This window comes from Homarus americanus, unplaced genomic scaffold (assembly GCF_018991925.1).
Source record: "Homarus americanus isolate GMGI-L3 unplaced genomic scaffold, GMGI_Hamer_2.0 scaffold43746, whole genome shotgun sequence".
NCBI lineage: Eukaryota > Metazoa > Arthropoda > Malacostraca > Decapoda > Nephropidae > Homarus > Homarus americanus.
The window spans coordinates 119,033-136,211 of record NW_024715982.1 but is presented as its reverse complement, the minus strand read 5'-3'; the positions used below and the strand labels follow the sequence as shown (position 1 = coordinate 136,211).

At 39.7% G+C, this 17,179-nt stretch overlaps 1 protein-coding gene across 1 annotated transcript in view; it reads right to left on the bottom strand.

Moving 5' to 3' along the window:
* Positions 1-319: 319 nt before the first annotated feature.
* The window catches only part of LOC121858002 (protein tipE-like), a 74,429-nt gene continuing 57,569 nt past the window's right edge, over positions 320-17,179 (bottom strand). Inside the window, exon 2 of the mRNA XM_042354235.1 lies at positions 320-3,660. Within this exon, the coding sequence (XP_042210169.1) occupies positions 3,543-3,660 (118 nt within the window). The 3' untranslated portion in view covers positions 320-3,542. The remainder of the gene's footprint in view (positions 3,661-17,179) is intronic.

Below are 17,179 nucleotides of genomic sequence, written 5' to 3'. Positions count from 1 at the left end.
AACTCACCATTGTAGCTGAGTGTGGGAGGTCGATTCTTGTGGTATTGACATGTTCACAGGTGTTGGATCTATAATGAATATATGTAATTGTGAGTGAGGTGGTGGTGGTAAGAGCCCGGTGTTAGCCTGGCCTGGGGGGCGGAACACTTGAGGATCGGCTACCCGGGAACGATCCTTGTTTACTATAACATTGTTGCCAATACGAGGGCATGGATTATACAGCCATTAGTGAGTGTTAGGAAGAACTAAAGCTTCTCTCCTCTCTCTGTCAGAAACATGGTTGTCTGTAGGGTTAGTAAAGGGATATTGAAACAGTATAGAAACAAATGACAGTCGTGTTGGTGATGAATAATAGGATCTGGCACTGATGACAAGGGTTTGGCCTCCATTTAGAATCGGAAATACTTAAATATTATAAACTTTGTTGCATTTAGTGAATTTATACATATTGGTCACAAACATTAATTCTTTCTTCACATGAATCTTTAACTATACTTGAAAATACTTATTAATACCGACTTAGTTGCATCTAGTGAAATTATATATAGAACTTGACCCATATACATTAGGTTCTTTTAGAATACATAAGTGTGGTTGTTCATGTGTGTGGTAGTAGTTGAGATATATAGGTATGTCTAATCATACGAACAGCTTATCACAATTATTTATCACAATGGTAACTTGTGCTTCAATATTTGGAGAAAAAAAATATAGCATATATATACAGCGGGGTTATGCATGGTACTATTCACAATATTAATGACTACTTGTTAATAATACATCAGTAAATAAAAACAAAACAAAAACATAATTATTACAAAGTACATTTGGCAACTTGTGTGTGACGTCAACATCATCACACCACTTCCCTGCCTCACGTAAATCCCTCGGAGTTGGATTTCAGAGATTCGCCAGTTAAGCCCAGTTAATCCCTTATTTCCATCCTAACAGGGGGTTGTAAGAACGTACATAGCTGACTCACTTTACGACAAATGAGTAAAGTTTCGAACGCCATTTTCAGCTCTAGGTTAAAAATGGCGTCGAAACTTTACTGAGACTGTAGGTACCTTTCAATGTGGTTTAGGGAAAGTGGGAAAAAATGGATTAATTTACGAATCTCTTAGAATCCTGACCATTGATTACACGTTATACTAATACTCATTTATAGAATCCTCGTCCTCTCCATCCTCCTCCTCCTCTTCCTCCTCCTCTCCATCCTCCTCCTCATTCTTCTCTGAGGGATGGGGATGAGTTGAAGTGAGGGAGGGAAGGGATAGGGATGCTTGAAAGGGGCGCTGGGGGGAAAGGGTAGGCGACATAATAGGTGGAATGGGTGGGGGAAGGAAATGAAGAAGGGATATAAGTAGGTGAGGAGATGAAGGAAATGGAGATAAAGGAAGAGAGAGGGGGAGGGAGGGACGGGGAGATAGACTGGGGGGGGAGGAGAGAAATGCTACCTCGTTACATCATAATAATCTTGGTGTTTAAATATTTCCTTCTGTCAACTTTATTGCAGTTTATTTTTTTTTAATATCCTGTTACAATTAAAAGGTCAGAGGAGGTGAAGGGGGTGAGGAGGAGGGAGGAAGAATTCTAGGAGAGGAGGAAGTTAGGGTGAGGGGAGGAGGAGGACTAGGAAATTATTGAAGGAGAGGGAGGAGAAAGTTTGGGAGGGGAGGGAAAATTGAAATGAGGGGAGGTTGTTTATTTTTGCTTACGTCATTGTTTTCCCCTCAGTGTAACTCTCCTTTATTTTATTTTATTTTTTTCGTTACAGGTTTTGTTTTTAACTGGTTCATGAGTGTTAATTTTTTCGTTAAAATGCGTGATTTTTTTTGTTTTGTTTTTAAGGCGTTCTAACAATCTCTCGGACGTTCTTTTTAATCCTTCAGGCGTTCATATCCTCCTCCTTCAGGCGTTTTTATCCATCCTTCAGGCGAATTATCCATCCTCCAGGCGTTTATGTCCCTCTTTCAAGCGTTCTTTACAATTCTTTAGTCTTTCTCAGTGACTTTAAACGTCGTTTGTCAAGACTTCACATCAGATTAGTCTTTCAGGTTGTGTGTGTGTGTGTGTGTGTGTGTGTGTGTGTGTGTGTGTGTGTGTGTGTGTGTGTCCTCCTCACCTCTCAGACAACGAGGCAACCTTCACTGGCCTGTGCGGTGCCAGGGAGCCACAAGTCACGGGTCTGGTCAATGAAACGTGTGCAATTTCCACTTAATGACGGGTTCCCTTCCCCCAGGTGACCGTGACGCACCACCCCATCACAGGTAACGCGATGTCATATATGGCAGTATACGTAATGTTAACAGGTGTTATTGTGTGTTACTTTATAATACTGAGGTGATATAGCTATTGCAGTACATATAATACTGTGATGGTATATTACAGCAAGTGTAATACTGATATAGTGGGGTATTACTGTACCTGTAATAATTATATGGTATAGATCATAATACATTTAATACTGGAGAGGTTATTACAGTACAGGTAAGATTTTTGTAGTACTGTATTAGGTTTTATGTAATTTTGATCTCCGTGACTGTTGGGAGGAGGTAAGGAGGTGAGGTGTCATTTGTTACACGATGCAGGTACGGGGCAAAGGGAAGTACAGGTGAGGGAGGTGGTGGTGGTAGGGGAAGGTGAGGGTTGAAGGAGACATGTAGGCGACCTTGAAACTCCGAGGTCAGGTGTAAATACAGGTAAGGCTTTCTTCAGGTAGGCAGCCATTACCTCACGTCTCTGTTCCTTGTTTCTTCTCGTCATCTTCACTTTTCGTCACTACTCGTCTCTGTTCCGTGTTTCTTGTTCATTCAGATCGTCTCTTCGTCCCGTTCCTGCTCGCTCCTGATCACCTCTACGATCGCCTCTGCCTGAATTGTTTATGAAGTGATTTATACCTTCGATATTCCGGACACGTTTATTGTCACTTTTTTTCTGTCGTTCTTGGTAAGAGTTACTGTGGGTGGGAGAAATATGTGTGGGGTTGTATTAAGGTGGGGTTAGAGTGGGGAGGTGAAAAGGGGGGTTGTGTCCATTATTTGGTTATACGTTGGTACTGGAACACCTGATAGTCTACCTGTAGGTAATTTAGGTAGGTTCTCGTAGGTTCCCACCAGGTATTGTTGTGTAAGTGAGGTACCTCTGAATACACTAGCTGGGGCTACCACTGAGTACGCTTTAGTTGGGGTGTCACTGAGTACAACACATTGGTTACCACGGAGGTACAGTACAGTAGTTCATTAAGTGGGTTCTCCAGTGGTGCTGTCTACGTGTCACCACTGGGTGCCCTAATTGGCTTGCCAGTGGGTCCTGGAGGTGGTTGAATGAATACCCTCTGCTTACACCTCAGTGGGAGAAACCAGTGGAGTAGTGCCGTTCGTATATTCATGTTGACTCCACCACTGAGTGAGGTACTCCAGGTGAGCTTCTTCAGTGGGTGAGCGGTGGCTCAGGTGGGTGGCTCAGGTGGGTGGCTCAGGTGGGTGGCTCAGGTGGGTAGTTCAGGTGGGTGGCTCAGGTGGGTAGCTCAGGTGGGTAGCTCAGGTGTGGACGTCGTACCAATCTCTCTGGAACACTGGCTGGCGGGGTTTGTCCTTGTCCTTCCAGGCCCCGACCAGGTTTGTAGTCGAGCTAGAGCTGTTGTTCCCCTTCACCGACCTGCAACAACACGTGACAGTCATTAATGAGATTCTCACCTGGTATTTACCTTTATGAATGAATCAGCTGATTTACTACGAGCATTGTCTACATCTGTATGTTTGTTTGTTGTTGTACCGTCTGTTGTTGATGTTTGTGAATGGATCAGCTGTTTTGTACTCGTGTGCTGTTTGTAAATGAATCTGCTATGTGGCTGGTGGACTGTATCAGTAGTTTTATATCTACACTCTTACATATTAATGAAAAGGTTATTATAGTAGGCATAAGGTATATTATTATCATAGTTAAGCATAAATTTTTATGACTTAGAACATATGTAAATAATCGTCAGATATTTGCTTATATAAATATTTACTTCTCGTTACATCATTTTCTTTCACATCAGAGTTAATAAATAGAGGATGTAATTAATATTAACTTGCATCACACACACACACACACACACACAGGGGTGCGACACTCATCAATGTATCATGGTCAACACTACTGAAATATTGATGACGACACAGGGTAGCGATGGCTGTTTCTCCCTGTTATTATGGATTTTACCCGTGTATCTTGTGCTTCGTTTTGTGCTTCGTTTTGTGCTTCGTTTCGTGCTTCGTTTTGTGCTTCGTTTTGTGTTTTGTTTTGTGTTATGTGCTTCGTTTTCTGTTTCTTTTTATGCTTCGTTTTGTGTTTCGTTTTGTGTTTCGTTTTATGCTTCGTTTTGTTTCGTTCTGTTGTTCCTTCTTATTTTTCGCTATAATTTCTACATTCCTTTGTAGTATTTTATAAATTTCGTTCATTAATATGCCAACATTTTATTCTTATTTGGAATTTTTTAATTTTGATCAGTTTTCTTCTTTTTATAATAACTAATTTGAACGTTTTTGCCATTTTTTGTGAAATTTCTTGATTTTTTATAGAACTTTTCGGGGTTTTTTAGTGTTTTTATTTTTTGTTAAAGATCTATATAAGTTTATTTACTTTATTACAAACTTCTTTACTTTACAAAATTAATTATTTTTTTATACTCCTTCATCTACGTCCATTTATGATAATAAATAAATATAATTATAATTTGTTTAAAAAAGATTCGATGTTTCTTTTTTATTTAAACTTAATTATTGAGGAAATATCGTTCATAATTAATATTTAAAGTCGATCAATAACCAATGTGGTTTGAAATCCTCCCTGGCTCTCCTAAATCATTTTATATTCTTTGAAAATAATCCCCTCTTGATCCCTCTCTAACCCCATTCATCCATTACAGCCTCATTAAATCCCCACCACTTCCTTAAATCCCTACCAATTCCTTAAATCCCTAGCACTTCTTTAAATCCTTCCCACTTCATTAAATCCCTACCACTTCTTTAAATCCCTAACACTTCTTCAAATCCTTATCACCACCTTAAATCCCCAGAAGCCCCATATCTCCCCAGTAAATCCCCATAATACTCCCACACCCCAGAAACAGTGTAAATATCTATAAAGCCTCAGTGTTGCCAGTAGGGAAGATAAATAAAGAAATCCAGGCCTTGACAACCCTGATATGGCTAGAATCAATGTGGGCGACTCTAGGCCTAAAACACCATGAGCATTAGGGTGAAATTCTCTGATAAACCCATCAGATCTTAGCGTTACTGATTCACGACTCTAATATATTGTAGCTAAAGGGTCAAAATGTGTTGCTATTACATAGTTCTTTATTAGGTTCAGGTGTATTATTTTTCCAATGAATTATAGGATCACCTGGATACTAGTATTAGACACCCCAGTTTATTTGACCTGAAGATTAAACACCCTAAAACTACCTGGGGATTAGGGTTAGGTTAGGTTAGGGTGGTTAATATTAAAGTGACATAAACTAGGGGGCTAATCCTCAGGTGATCCGATATATATCCTTTAACCTAATCTTAAATGCAGGTGATTTAGTCTGAAACTACATATATCTTAAGGCTGAAATTGATATATTTTTTTTGTTTGCATCCCTTAAGTAGAGCAGGTTAATATAGTCTCTAATCATGTCGAGTATAAAGGTCAAATTTATTAAGCTCTTACTACAAGGTTTAGTGTGAGCAAATATAGACTTAAGGCACATATGGAATTAAGGTCAAATTGTCTTTTCACTTTTGTTATTAATAGTTTAGATTCGAGTCATATGTTATAATGTTATATCAGAGGGAAATGTATCTTTATCAGTTAATTCTGATGTAAATGAAAATAGCCTTAGAGAAAGTTGAGAATAAGAGTCAAAGTGCCATTATATTTGTATTAAGATCCAGTGATAATGAATTTCGACTCAAAACACATAGACCATTAAGTTTAAAATCACTTATCTTTTACTTTTTGATCCAACGTGAATGAATTTAGACCTAAATGATATAGACAGTAAGAGCTAAAGTACTAGTGACGACTTAAAGATTACAGGAAATAGAGATGAAAATAGCAATACAAATCACACAGAAATTATACCCAATATCCGTCTTTCCTGACCTGACTGATAAATGTTGTTTCAAATTGTGGATATTTATCTTCTACTGCAGTTAAACAATGTCAATGGCCGCGTCATAGTTACCCTTAAAACAGGCGATTCTGAACCATAACCTAACTAGAAATACGAATAAAATAACCTTATCTTAACTCTAACATCCGAAACAGACTATTCTGAACTTAATCCTTACATAGATTAAGGGTCAAATTCTCCCATCTTAGGCCAGGCTTCGAAAAATAAACGATTCTGGACTTTAAATACATAAACAATAAAGGTTAAATTATCTGTTTATGATGGAATACAGGAAGCGCTCGTTTATACAGTGAGGGATATGTCTGTAACGTGTCTCTGGGGATTTCAGTAAGATTTTCGTAGATTACAGGAGTCTTGGCGATCTGATGGGATTTATGGATTAACTTCAATTGTTGTTTTGTTTGCGAGATAATCTTTTGATGGTTTTTTTTTGTTTTTTTTTTTATTTTATTTTTTTGTCAAGGGTTGCGTGTATCACTGTAAAGGATAATAATAGTAACAACAACAATAATATTAATAACAAAAATAGGAAAAACAAACAAATTAAACACAAAAACAAGAATAAAACAGAAACAACAACAAAACAAATAAACCAACACCGTAAATTTCAAGCACTTAAAAAAAAAAATATCAATATTTCAAGGAATCAGAGATATATATTTTATAACTGTTATAACGATATACTTCAGTAGTCTGTGTCAGGATATATTAGTATACTTCACATCTTGGTATATATTTATCGAGTATATTTCGTGTACTTAAGAGAAATGTCGGTGAGTGATAGATTGTTTGGGCAGATAGAGGGATAGAGAGATAGAACAGCATAGAGATAGAGAGATAGAGAGATAGAGGGATAGAACAGCATAGAGATAGAGAGATAGAGAGATAGAGGGATAGAACAGCATAGAGATAGAGAGATAGAGGGATAGAGGGATAGAGAGATAGAACAGCATAGAGATAGAGAGATAGGTGGAGAGATATACAGGCAGGTAGACAGAGAGATACACAGATAGACGGATAGATAAACAGACAGGTACACAGGTGGATAGACAGATTGATAGATGGATTTGTAGATAGAAAGACAGGCAGACAGACAGAGAGATAGATCAACCCCCCCCCCTCTCCCTGTCACCCCCCACGTCCCTTCAACATGTAAAGAACAAGACAGGATAAATATTGTCCTTTGATATTCATTACACACACACACACATGTTACAGGTGTGTGTGCGTGTGTGTGTGTGTGTGTGTGTGTGTGTGTGTGTATGCGTGTGTTAACCTGTTCGTAGAAAGTAATGAATAACAGAGGTGTATTGTTGGTAGCAGTGGGTATTACTATAAATAATAACAATGATAATAATAATAAGAATAATAATAATTTTTTTTGGAAGGAGTGTATGATGTATAGGAAGTGTGTATAGTGTATGGCACCAGGAAATATTGTATGTCATGTATTATTTTACCATAGTATTGTATATCGTATAAATTATGTATTATCGTATGCAATAACGTACAATATATATATAACATTTATTCGGATATAGATTTCTTTTTTAATGGGAATAAATGGATTTGACATTCGTGTGCCTCACCTGTGCTAATACCGACTCATTCACCGTGATTAATACAAGGATTATAACAACATGGGATTTATTTGGGATTAATTTGATCCGTGTATGGGATTACATTTATTCTATGCATTAAATTTCAATGTCGATGTAATTTTGTATTGATGGTGTTGTTTATGTTGTTGTTGTTGTTGTTGTTGTTGTTGTTGTTTCCGAATATTATGGTTTTCTTTGTTCTTAAATGTATACTCGTGTGTGTGTGTGTGTGTGTGTGTATGTGTGTGTGTGTGTGTGTTTGTGTGTGTTTATTTCCCAGCTACGTGTTTGCGTGTGTCGAGTAAGACATAGGTGTGTGCGTATGAGCGTGACAGTCATGACAGACACACACACACACATACAACCACCCACACCAAATATAATATGTAAAGAAGAGCTGAAAAAAAATAGTAAATAATAAAGAAGAAATATCTGTGACCTTTAGCTGATGCGTGGTTCATGTAGTTGCTGTGGTTGTTGTGGTTGTGGTGGTGGTGTGTGTGGTTGTTGTGGTGGTAGTGTGTTTTTGTTGTCGTGTGTGGTTGTTGTGGTTGTAGTTGTAATGGCATGTTGCTGTGTGGTGTAGTAAGCTTGTTGTGTTGAAGGGTAGAGGTTGCTGTCAGCAACAAACAACAATGTGACAGTAAGCCATTAATCATGTCTTACATGTCTAAATTCCTGTGTGCTGTTGTTGTTGTTGTTGTTGTTCGTAATGTGATTGTTGTTATTGTGATTGTTGTTGTTGTTCGTAATGTGATTGTTGTTATTGTGATTGTTGTTGTTGTTGTTGTTCGTATACTGGAGTAAATGGTAGTAGTGGTCATCCGTTTATCCGATTTAGCCGACTAGTACACACACACACACAACACACACATACACACACATACACACACACACACACACACTTTCATGTCTGCAACACTTCACCACAACTACGATAATCATCAGGTGAGTTACGGCGGGTCATAAAGAGAGAGCTCCCTCGTCTGTAGGTGTTTCACGCTCCTGCCGCCACAACCTGCAAGTTATTGACTCACTCACCTGGCTACCTATTGTGTCTGCTCCAGGGGTCATACTTCTCACTACTACTACTACTATTACTACTACTACTACTACTACTACTACAACCCTCTCCAGAACTACCACCATCACCAACACCATTCTCTCCACCCCAACCACCAACTCCAACCCCTCTACCACCATCACCACCACTACCACCGACAACAATATTCTCCCCACCCCCACATTTGATTAATCATATCTACGCCTTCCCTCCCTCCCTCCCCAACATACCAAGAATTATCCCCCTCCTTCCACCCCCACCCATCTACTACTACTCCCCTCCCTTCATTGCTCCCCCTCCTTAGTATCCTCCCCTCCCCACCCTTCCCCTCCCCAACTCGCTACCCCTCTACCTGATCACTATCTCCCCACTGTTCTACTTCCTCCTATTCTCTTTCCTCTCCCTCCTTTCCCCTTCCTACATCCCCTTCCTGCCCCCTTCCTCCCTTCCTCCCCTATTCCATTTCCTCCATCTTCCTCCTTCCCCTTTCCCTTTCCCTTCCTCATTCCTCCTTCCCTTCTATATTTCTCCTCCCTTCTTCCTCCCGTCCTACCCCACACTCAAAAAAGTTAATATTCTACACTTACCATAATTCACTAAGGAGAATCTCACGTCTTAATGTAATCTCCACATCTAACTGGTCTTAATAACAGACGTCTCTCTTATCGTCACTGTTTATATCTCTCGAGGGAGCTGCGGTGAGGTGGAAGATGTGTGTATTAGTCGGATGATAAAATGTGTATGTCGTTATCTAGCTACGGTAGGGTAGGGTAGGTTAGGTTAGGGTAGGGTAGGGTAGGTTAGGTTGATCACAAGACAATGTGTAAAATATTATCTGATACTCATATAATGAATTAGTAGAGAAAACGATATTATTTTTTGTCTTATATTTCTTTGTTATTTTCGTTGTTTTATTGTTGCATATAAAATGAAAAATATATCAAGTTATATATGTAGATTATTTGAAGTTTACCTGTAGTTAATTAAAAGGTTTGAAGACAAGACGATTTTACGTGTTCACAAGGAGCTTTAAAACCTTTCTTCATTCATTACGTATAACAATGGCGTATTTATTAAAATGATTTAAAGAAGACAGGTATCGTTATGACCGCATGTTCTCCGCTTATTACCTGACTGTCACTGGCATACAGGTAAAACCAATATCCTAAGCGTTTACCCGAAATTAATTAAAAAAATGGGTTATATTCACGAGGGGGTTTTAAAGTGTTTATTTATCTTGATGTTTCATGGTTGATGACTACAGATGGTGGCTGTGTCAAGGTGTGTGAGGAGGTCTTGGGTTTATATGTTGAGATGATGTTTCTATATTCCATCAACCCCCCCTCCCCATCCTCCACCTCCTCCTCCTCCCCCTCCTCCCCCTCCTCCCCCTCCTCCCTCTTCTTCTTATTCTTGTTCTTCTTCACCATTCCACACCTACATCTTGGCACACCCACACCATGCCACACCTACACCATGCCACACCCACACCATGTCACACCCACACCATGCCACATCTACACCATGCCACACCCACACCATGCCACACCCACACCATGCCACACCCACACCATGCCACACCCACACCATGCCACACCCACACCATGCCACACCACACCATGACCTTTAAAATCTGACCTCTTAAGACATAAGAAGAGAAAGGGTTAAGAAATATGTATCAAATCTCACTATTATTCACCTTCTCAACGTCAGGGGCTATAGCTGTGACCTTTGACCCTTGGCTAACGCTATTTGACCAGGTTTACGTATATAGATATATTAACCCTTTAGCTGCCGGATAAAATTGTATAGTGGTTGAGAGATGGAAGTGAGAAGGTTTAGTTAGGTTAGGTTAGGTTAGGTTAGGTTAGGTTAGGTTAGGTTAGGTTAGGTTAGGTTAGGCTCTCAGTACTGTACTAAGTAATTACGTCTTGACCATCACGAAAATAAAATACACACACACACACACACACACACACACAGGTAGAGTGACGCAGTTCGGTAGCATGACCCACCACACTTAATTCACTACCAACCACACTTACAAAGCCCTCTCATCTTACTACCAATCACCGACATCGTTTATCCACTACCAACTGCACTTACAAACCTTTTTATTTATGATAGGCTAAGTAAGTCACTATCAACTACACTTACAAACACTTATATACTAAATACTTTAATTCACTACCAATCACACAATGTCTTACCAACTAAATAATATACTTAATTCATCCGTCCGTCCGTCCGTCAGTCTGTCCGTTTGTCCGTTCGTTCGTTGTCCGTTCTTCCGTCCGTCAGTCTGTCCGTTCGTCTGTCTGTCCGTCCGTTCGTATCAAAGTTGTGTTCCTATTCAATAACGTTCTATAAACTCAATGGATTGATCAGCATGTGTGTGTGTGTGTGTGTGTGTGTGCTTGTGTGTTGCATCTACATTTTAACATTCCCGTACAAGTGATGATGTTGCAAGGTCGCTCGCTGCAACCAATAACAAACACACAGTAAGAATGATTGCATGACAGTGAATAAGATAAAATGTAATATTAGAATATATTACAAGTAGATATCTCACCTCTCCTCACCTCTCCTCACCTCTCCTCACCTCACCTCACCTCACCTCACCTCACCTCACTTCACCTCACCTAACCTCACCTCACTACTCAAGTGTCTGAATTATCGTACTCAAGGGGTTGGATTGCCGTAGTCAAGGCAATGGATTATCGTACTAAAGGGATTTCTGTTGTACTCAAGGGGCACTGATGTACTCGAGGGTTTACTATTGTACTCGAGGGTTTACTGTTGTACTCAAGTGGGTTACTGTTGTCGTACTCGAGGGTTTACTATTGTGCTCGAGGGTTTACTGTTGTACTCAAGGGTTTACCGTTGTACTCAAGTGGGTTACTGTTGTCGTACTCGAGGGTTTACTATTGTACTCAAGTGGGTTACTGTTGTCGTACTCGAGGGTTTACCGTTGTACTCAAGTGGGTTACTGTTGTCGTACTCGAGGGTTTACCGTTGTACTCAAGTGGGTTACTGTTATCGTGGTGGGCTGTACGCGGTGATTCAGCCAAGATTGGAAATAAATATCTGACACAAGTGGACTGACGTAACTAAACGGACCCTTACTGCTTACCAATACGCTGACGTCACCCAATCGACCATACGTAGTGCTGGAGGGGTGAAGGAGGGTGGCAGGGCAAGGAAGGGAGGGAGGGAGGGAGGAAGGGAGGGAAGGAAGAGTAGGAAGGGAGGAGGGAGGGAGGGATAGGTAGGGAGGGAGAAGTAACAAGAGAGGAAAGGGGGAGACATGGAAGGGAGGGAAGTTAGGGGACTAGGAAGGGACAGAGGGAGGGATAGGAAGGGAGGGACGAGTAAAAAGGGAGAGAGAGAGAGAGAGAGAGAGAGAGAGAGAAATGAAGAACTAGAGATAAAGAACGAGAAGAGGTAAAGCAGAGGAAGAGGATGAGAAGAGTGATTAAGTGAATGAGGGAGAAGAACGAACCGAAGATAAAAAAGAGACAAAAACGAGAAAAAACAAAAACAAATGACGGAAGGAAAGAAGAGAGGGGGAGAAGGGTGATGAAGGGAGTGAATGCAGTGAGAGGGGGGAGAGAGAGAGGTATAAATACTCTCCCTAGGTGTGGTTCTATATATATACTACAGCACAGTAAGGGAGGTCAGTATTTGGTCTTTATCTCTACTAAGGCCTTTTTGGTTGGATACAAACCTTACCTCAATCTTACCTTGATGTTAGATGTAGGTAAAATGCGTTCCTACCTTTTACCTTAATGTTACTCTATTATTATTGACCTCTGACCTTTGACCTTGAATGGATTGGTCAGTAGACACTCCCTATGACCTACCTGGTGAATCAATAAATAAATTAATGAAAAGTTTTAGTCAATATCTTGTAGCAATTTTGAGTTATGGTTGACCAAGAAGGAATAATTTGCCCGGCGTTTTCTATTACATTGTGTTAAAGGAGGAATAATAATAGATTTAATGAATGGATAAATAATAAGTGAATAAATGATGAGGTACATTAACTAATAGTAAGAAATATGTATAATAAATGTGATAAATAAATGAGAAATGAAGAAAATTAAAATAGTAAATGCTGATGCAAAAATAAATAATTAATTAACATAAATGCTAAAAGCAATTACAAAATATGAATATAAATACAAATTAATACTCGAATGAAAAAGTTATAAAAATATAAATCATAAATTAGCAAATAATGAACTTGTAAACAGGCGAATAAAAGGATAAATAAATATAATTCTCTTTTAGTGGTGTAGTGAAGTGGTGGTGTAGTGGAGTAGTGGTGTTGTGGTGTGGTGTAGTGGCGTGGTGGTATAGTGGTGTTGTGGTGTGGTGTAGTGGCGTGGTGGTATAGTGGTGTTGTGGGGTGGTATAGTGGCGTGGTGGTGTAGTGGCGTGGTGGTGTAGTGGCGTGGTGGTGAGTGGTGTTGTGGTTGGTATAGGCGTGGTGGTGTGGTGGCGTGGTGGTGTGGTGGTGTTGTGGGGTGGTACAGGTGGTGGTGTAGTGGTGTTGTGGGGTTGGTATAGTGGTGTGGGTGGTGTTGTGGTGTTGTGTGGTGGCGTGGTGTATAGTGGTGTTGTGGAGATTGGTATAGTGGCGTGGTGGTGTTGTGGTGTGGTGTAGTGGCGTGGTGGTATAGTGGTGTTGTGGGGTGGTATAGTGGCGTGGTGGTGTAGTGGTGTTGTGGGGTGTGTAGTGGCGTGGTGGTGTAGTGGTGTTGTGGGTTTGGTATAGTGTCGGGTGGTGTTGTGGTGTTGTGTAGTGGCGTGGTGGTATAGTGGTGTTGTGGGGTAGTATAATGGTGTGGTGGTATAGTAGGTTGTTGGGTATATATTGGCGTGGTGGTATAGTGGTGTTGTGGGGTGGTGGTATAGTGGTGTTGTGGGGTGGTATAGTGGCGTTGTGGATGTAGTGGTGTTGTGGGGTATGTGGCGTGGTAGTGTTGTGGTGTTGTGGGGCGGTATAGTGGCGTGATGGTATTGTGGTGTTGTGGGTGGTATAGTGGCGTGGTGGTATAGTGGTGTTGTGGGGTGGTATAGTGGCGTGGCGGTGTAGTGGCGTGTACCAATGACCTTGGCCAAATTGCTGATGGTGACGTCACGGCCGTCTGACCCTCAGTACCAATGTGTGCCACTATACCGAGGTGACGGCCATTACTTTGAGGAGACGCGGAGCCCCAGAAAAGACTGGCACTAACTGTATAGCATTTACTAACTGTGAGTGACACTTAAAACGACAATGAGTGACAGTGAACTAATTATGACGAGAACTATGAGTGACGTTAAACTCCTCATGATGAGTGATTGTGAATGGCACTTATATGACAAGAGTGCCACAAGATAAACCCAAATGCCATTTAGTTAGGCGGCCTGTGGTGACCTATTTTTTTAGTATTATTTTACTATGATTTAACCCTTTAAAGACAATGATTTAACCCTTTGACGACAATGACTTAACTCTTTGACGGCAATGATTTAGCTTTTAACGACGATGATTTAACCCTTTGACGACAATGACTTAACTCTTTGACGGCAATGATTTAGCTTTTAACGACGATGATTTAACCCTTTGAAGAAAACCATTTAACCCTTTGACTATTATAATTTAAGGAAGATCGATAGAGGTCAAATTTCAATGAACTTAATATCAAGAAAATATTAAACATTTTGAATTATTTAATGTATGAGTGAATGACTTAGTAAATTGTTGATCAAATGCATTGCAACTGTAGGGATAAATGACTGAAAAAAAATACTGATGAGATGAATGAAAGACTTTGAAAAATATTGATCAAAGGAACTGTTACTGCATATTTTAATTGGCTATTTGGTGACTATTTAATGAAAGAGAATACATCCTAGTGTGTAGAGCTTAGTGTGTATAAATATGCATGATGTGTATGTGTAATTTGTATGTGTGTAAGTTGTGTAATCTATTGTATATCTAACCCATACGGAAGTGATTAATTAAACGACGGAATGCTACTACTACTACTACTACTACTACTACTACTACTACTACTACTACTACTACTACCAATAGTAATAATAATAATAATAATAATAATAATAATAATAATAATAATAATAATAATAATAACGAACCAGCACATTTCCCAATCATTTTTTCCCTTTTATTTTAATTCACTAATTTGTAAATCAATTTCTCTCTCTTTAAATAGATATGGTGTTTATGTCCGTCATAGTGTAGTTTAAGCATATGAAGGTACTATACATACATACATACATACATACATACATACATACATACATACATACATAATACATACATACATACATAGATACATACATACATACATACATACATACACGAGAGAAAATTCATCTTACGAACGCTTCAGAATCCGAACCACAGAGAGATGATTATGTGTATTGATTTACGGGTCAAGAGGTCAAAAGGTCAGAGTCGATACAGCAAATGAAAAGTGTGGCGCAGTGGTAGGTGAGGTTAGGTTAGGTTAGGTTTGATTTGGTTAAGTAAGGTTAGGTTTGGTTAAGTAAAGTTAGGTTAGGTTAGGTTAGGTTAGGTGCCTGTTATAGTGAGGAGGTATATAGCAATAGTCGTGTCTGTACGTTTGTCTGTACGCGAGTCCACTCATCAATAAGGGAACAGCTGAGGCGATTTAATTTAAACTTGGTGTATAAAACGTGTTGTAAAAATTCAAGATTATGTATGTATCTATGTATGTATGCGTATGTGTGTGTGTGTGTGTGTGTGTGTGTGTGTGTGTGTGTGTGTGTGCCCTTATTTGTCTTCATATTGTTCTATTTTAACAAAACATCTGACTTTCCTTCACATTTTAAAGTCAATAATAATAATAATAATAATAATAATAATAATAATAATAATAATAATAATAATAATAATAATAATAATAATAATAATAATAATAATAATAACATCTAAAGGCTGAAAATAAACAATAAACAGAGCTAACACAAACTATAAGGCGACTCAGCCACTCTCAGTATGCGCGAGGTAGTGAAACGTGGGTGGCAATGTCCGTAGACTTTCTTGCCAGCTTTACCAGTCTCTGCTCACCGGCGAAAATAACTAATAAAGTTATTATTTCTTATACTTTTATTATTATTAAATTATTTGTTCTGATTTGAGTGAATATTACAGATTGTATCCATTTAATTAGAGACATGACTATTTAAAATATTTAATACAAATACAATAAGGTTAAATAACGATATTGTTAAATCATTAGTCAATAAAGGTACATAGGGACTTTTCGATCACTTTGTATTACAAGCTTGGTGGATGACCTGGGCTACTCTCTTTCAGGCCCCAGCTCTAACTATTAAGTCTGTGGCCCATTAGATTAGAACCCATTAGGAGTGGGACCCCTTATTACTAGGACTCGTTAAGACTGGGACCATTTAGTAATGGGACCCATTAGGACTGGAACCTTAGGTATTAGTACACATTAGCAATTTAGCTCTTCAGGAGTGGGCCCCAATCCCAATAATAAGTTTACACTATGATTGGAACTACGTAAACTTGACAACAGATCATAATAAACATTTCGAGACGACAGACGAATAGAGGGACATTATCCACGACATGAGGGGGGGACTATTGAATCTATCCTTAAGTACACGGGAGAGAGAGTAGAATGGTAGGATAAAGGATGGGGGAGTTTGAAGGATATTTTCACACACATTCCTTCCATCGGAGTTACGTTTAAGGGCGGCGAGAAGGATAGTAAGATCGCCTTGTGTGCTAGGAGGGCGTGGAGGAGGAGTAGTGCTGCCAATGTTATGTGAGAGAAGAGGTAGACGGGGGTGAGAGAGGAGGTAAACACAACTCATATCAAAGCGTAAAACATCATTGACAGTGTTACCAGCGTCGTGTCATTTAACGAAGGCTGTGAGAGAAATGGCTAAGACAGATCCCGAGTTTCAAGGGAGAGTCTTAACACACACAAGCGTAAACACTATATAGTCCTGCTCGAGTCACCAAACAGGACAAACAGCCGCACTTCTCGTACTCTCGGGTCACATACCGGGTACTAAAAAATGACTATTACACTACCCGAGTCACAGGAGGGTGTGTGTGTGTCGGGGGATGATAATACCGGGTGAGTCACGAAGGGAACGAGGAAAAATTACAGTAGTTTAGCACCAACGCCCTGAGTCACGTATGGGGCGCAGCGGTGGGGGGGGGTAGAGGTGGGGGTGACTTACCACTCAGGAGCGGTGGAAGGGGAGGAAGTGGTGTCACTGCCAGCATCTAGGGACCCCCGCGTGACGGTCTATTGGCTGTTCTACTGG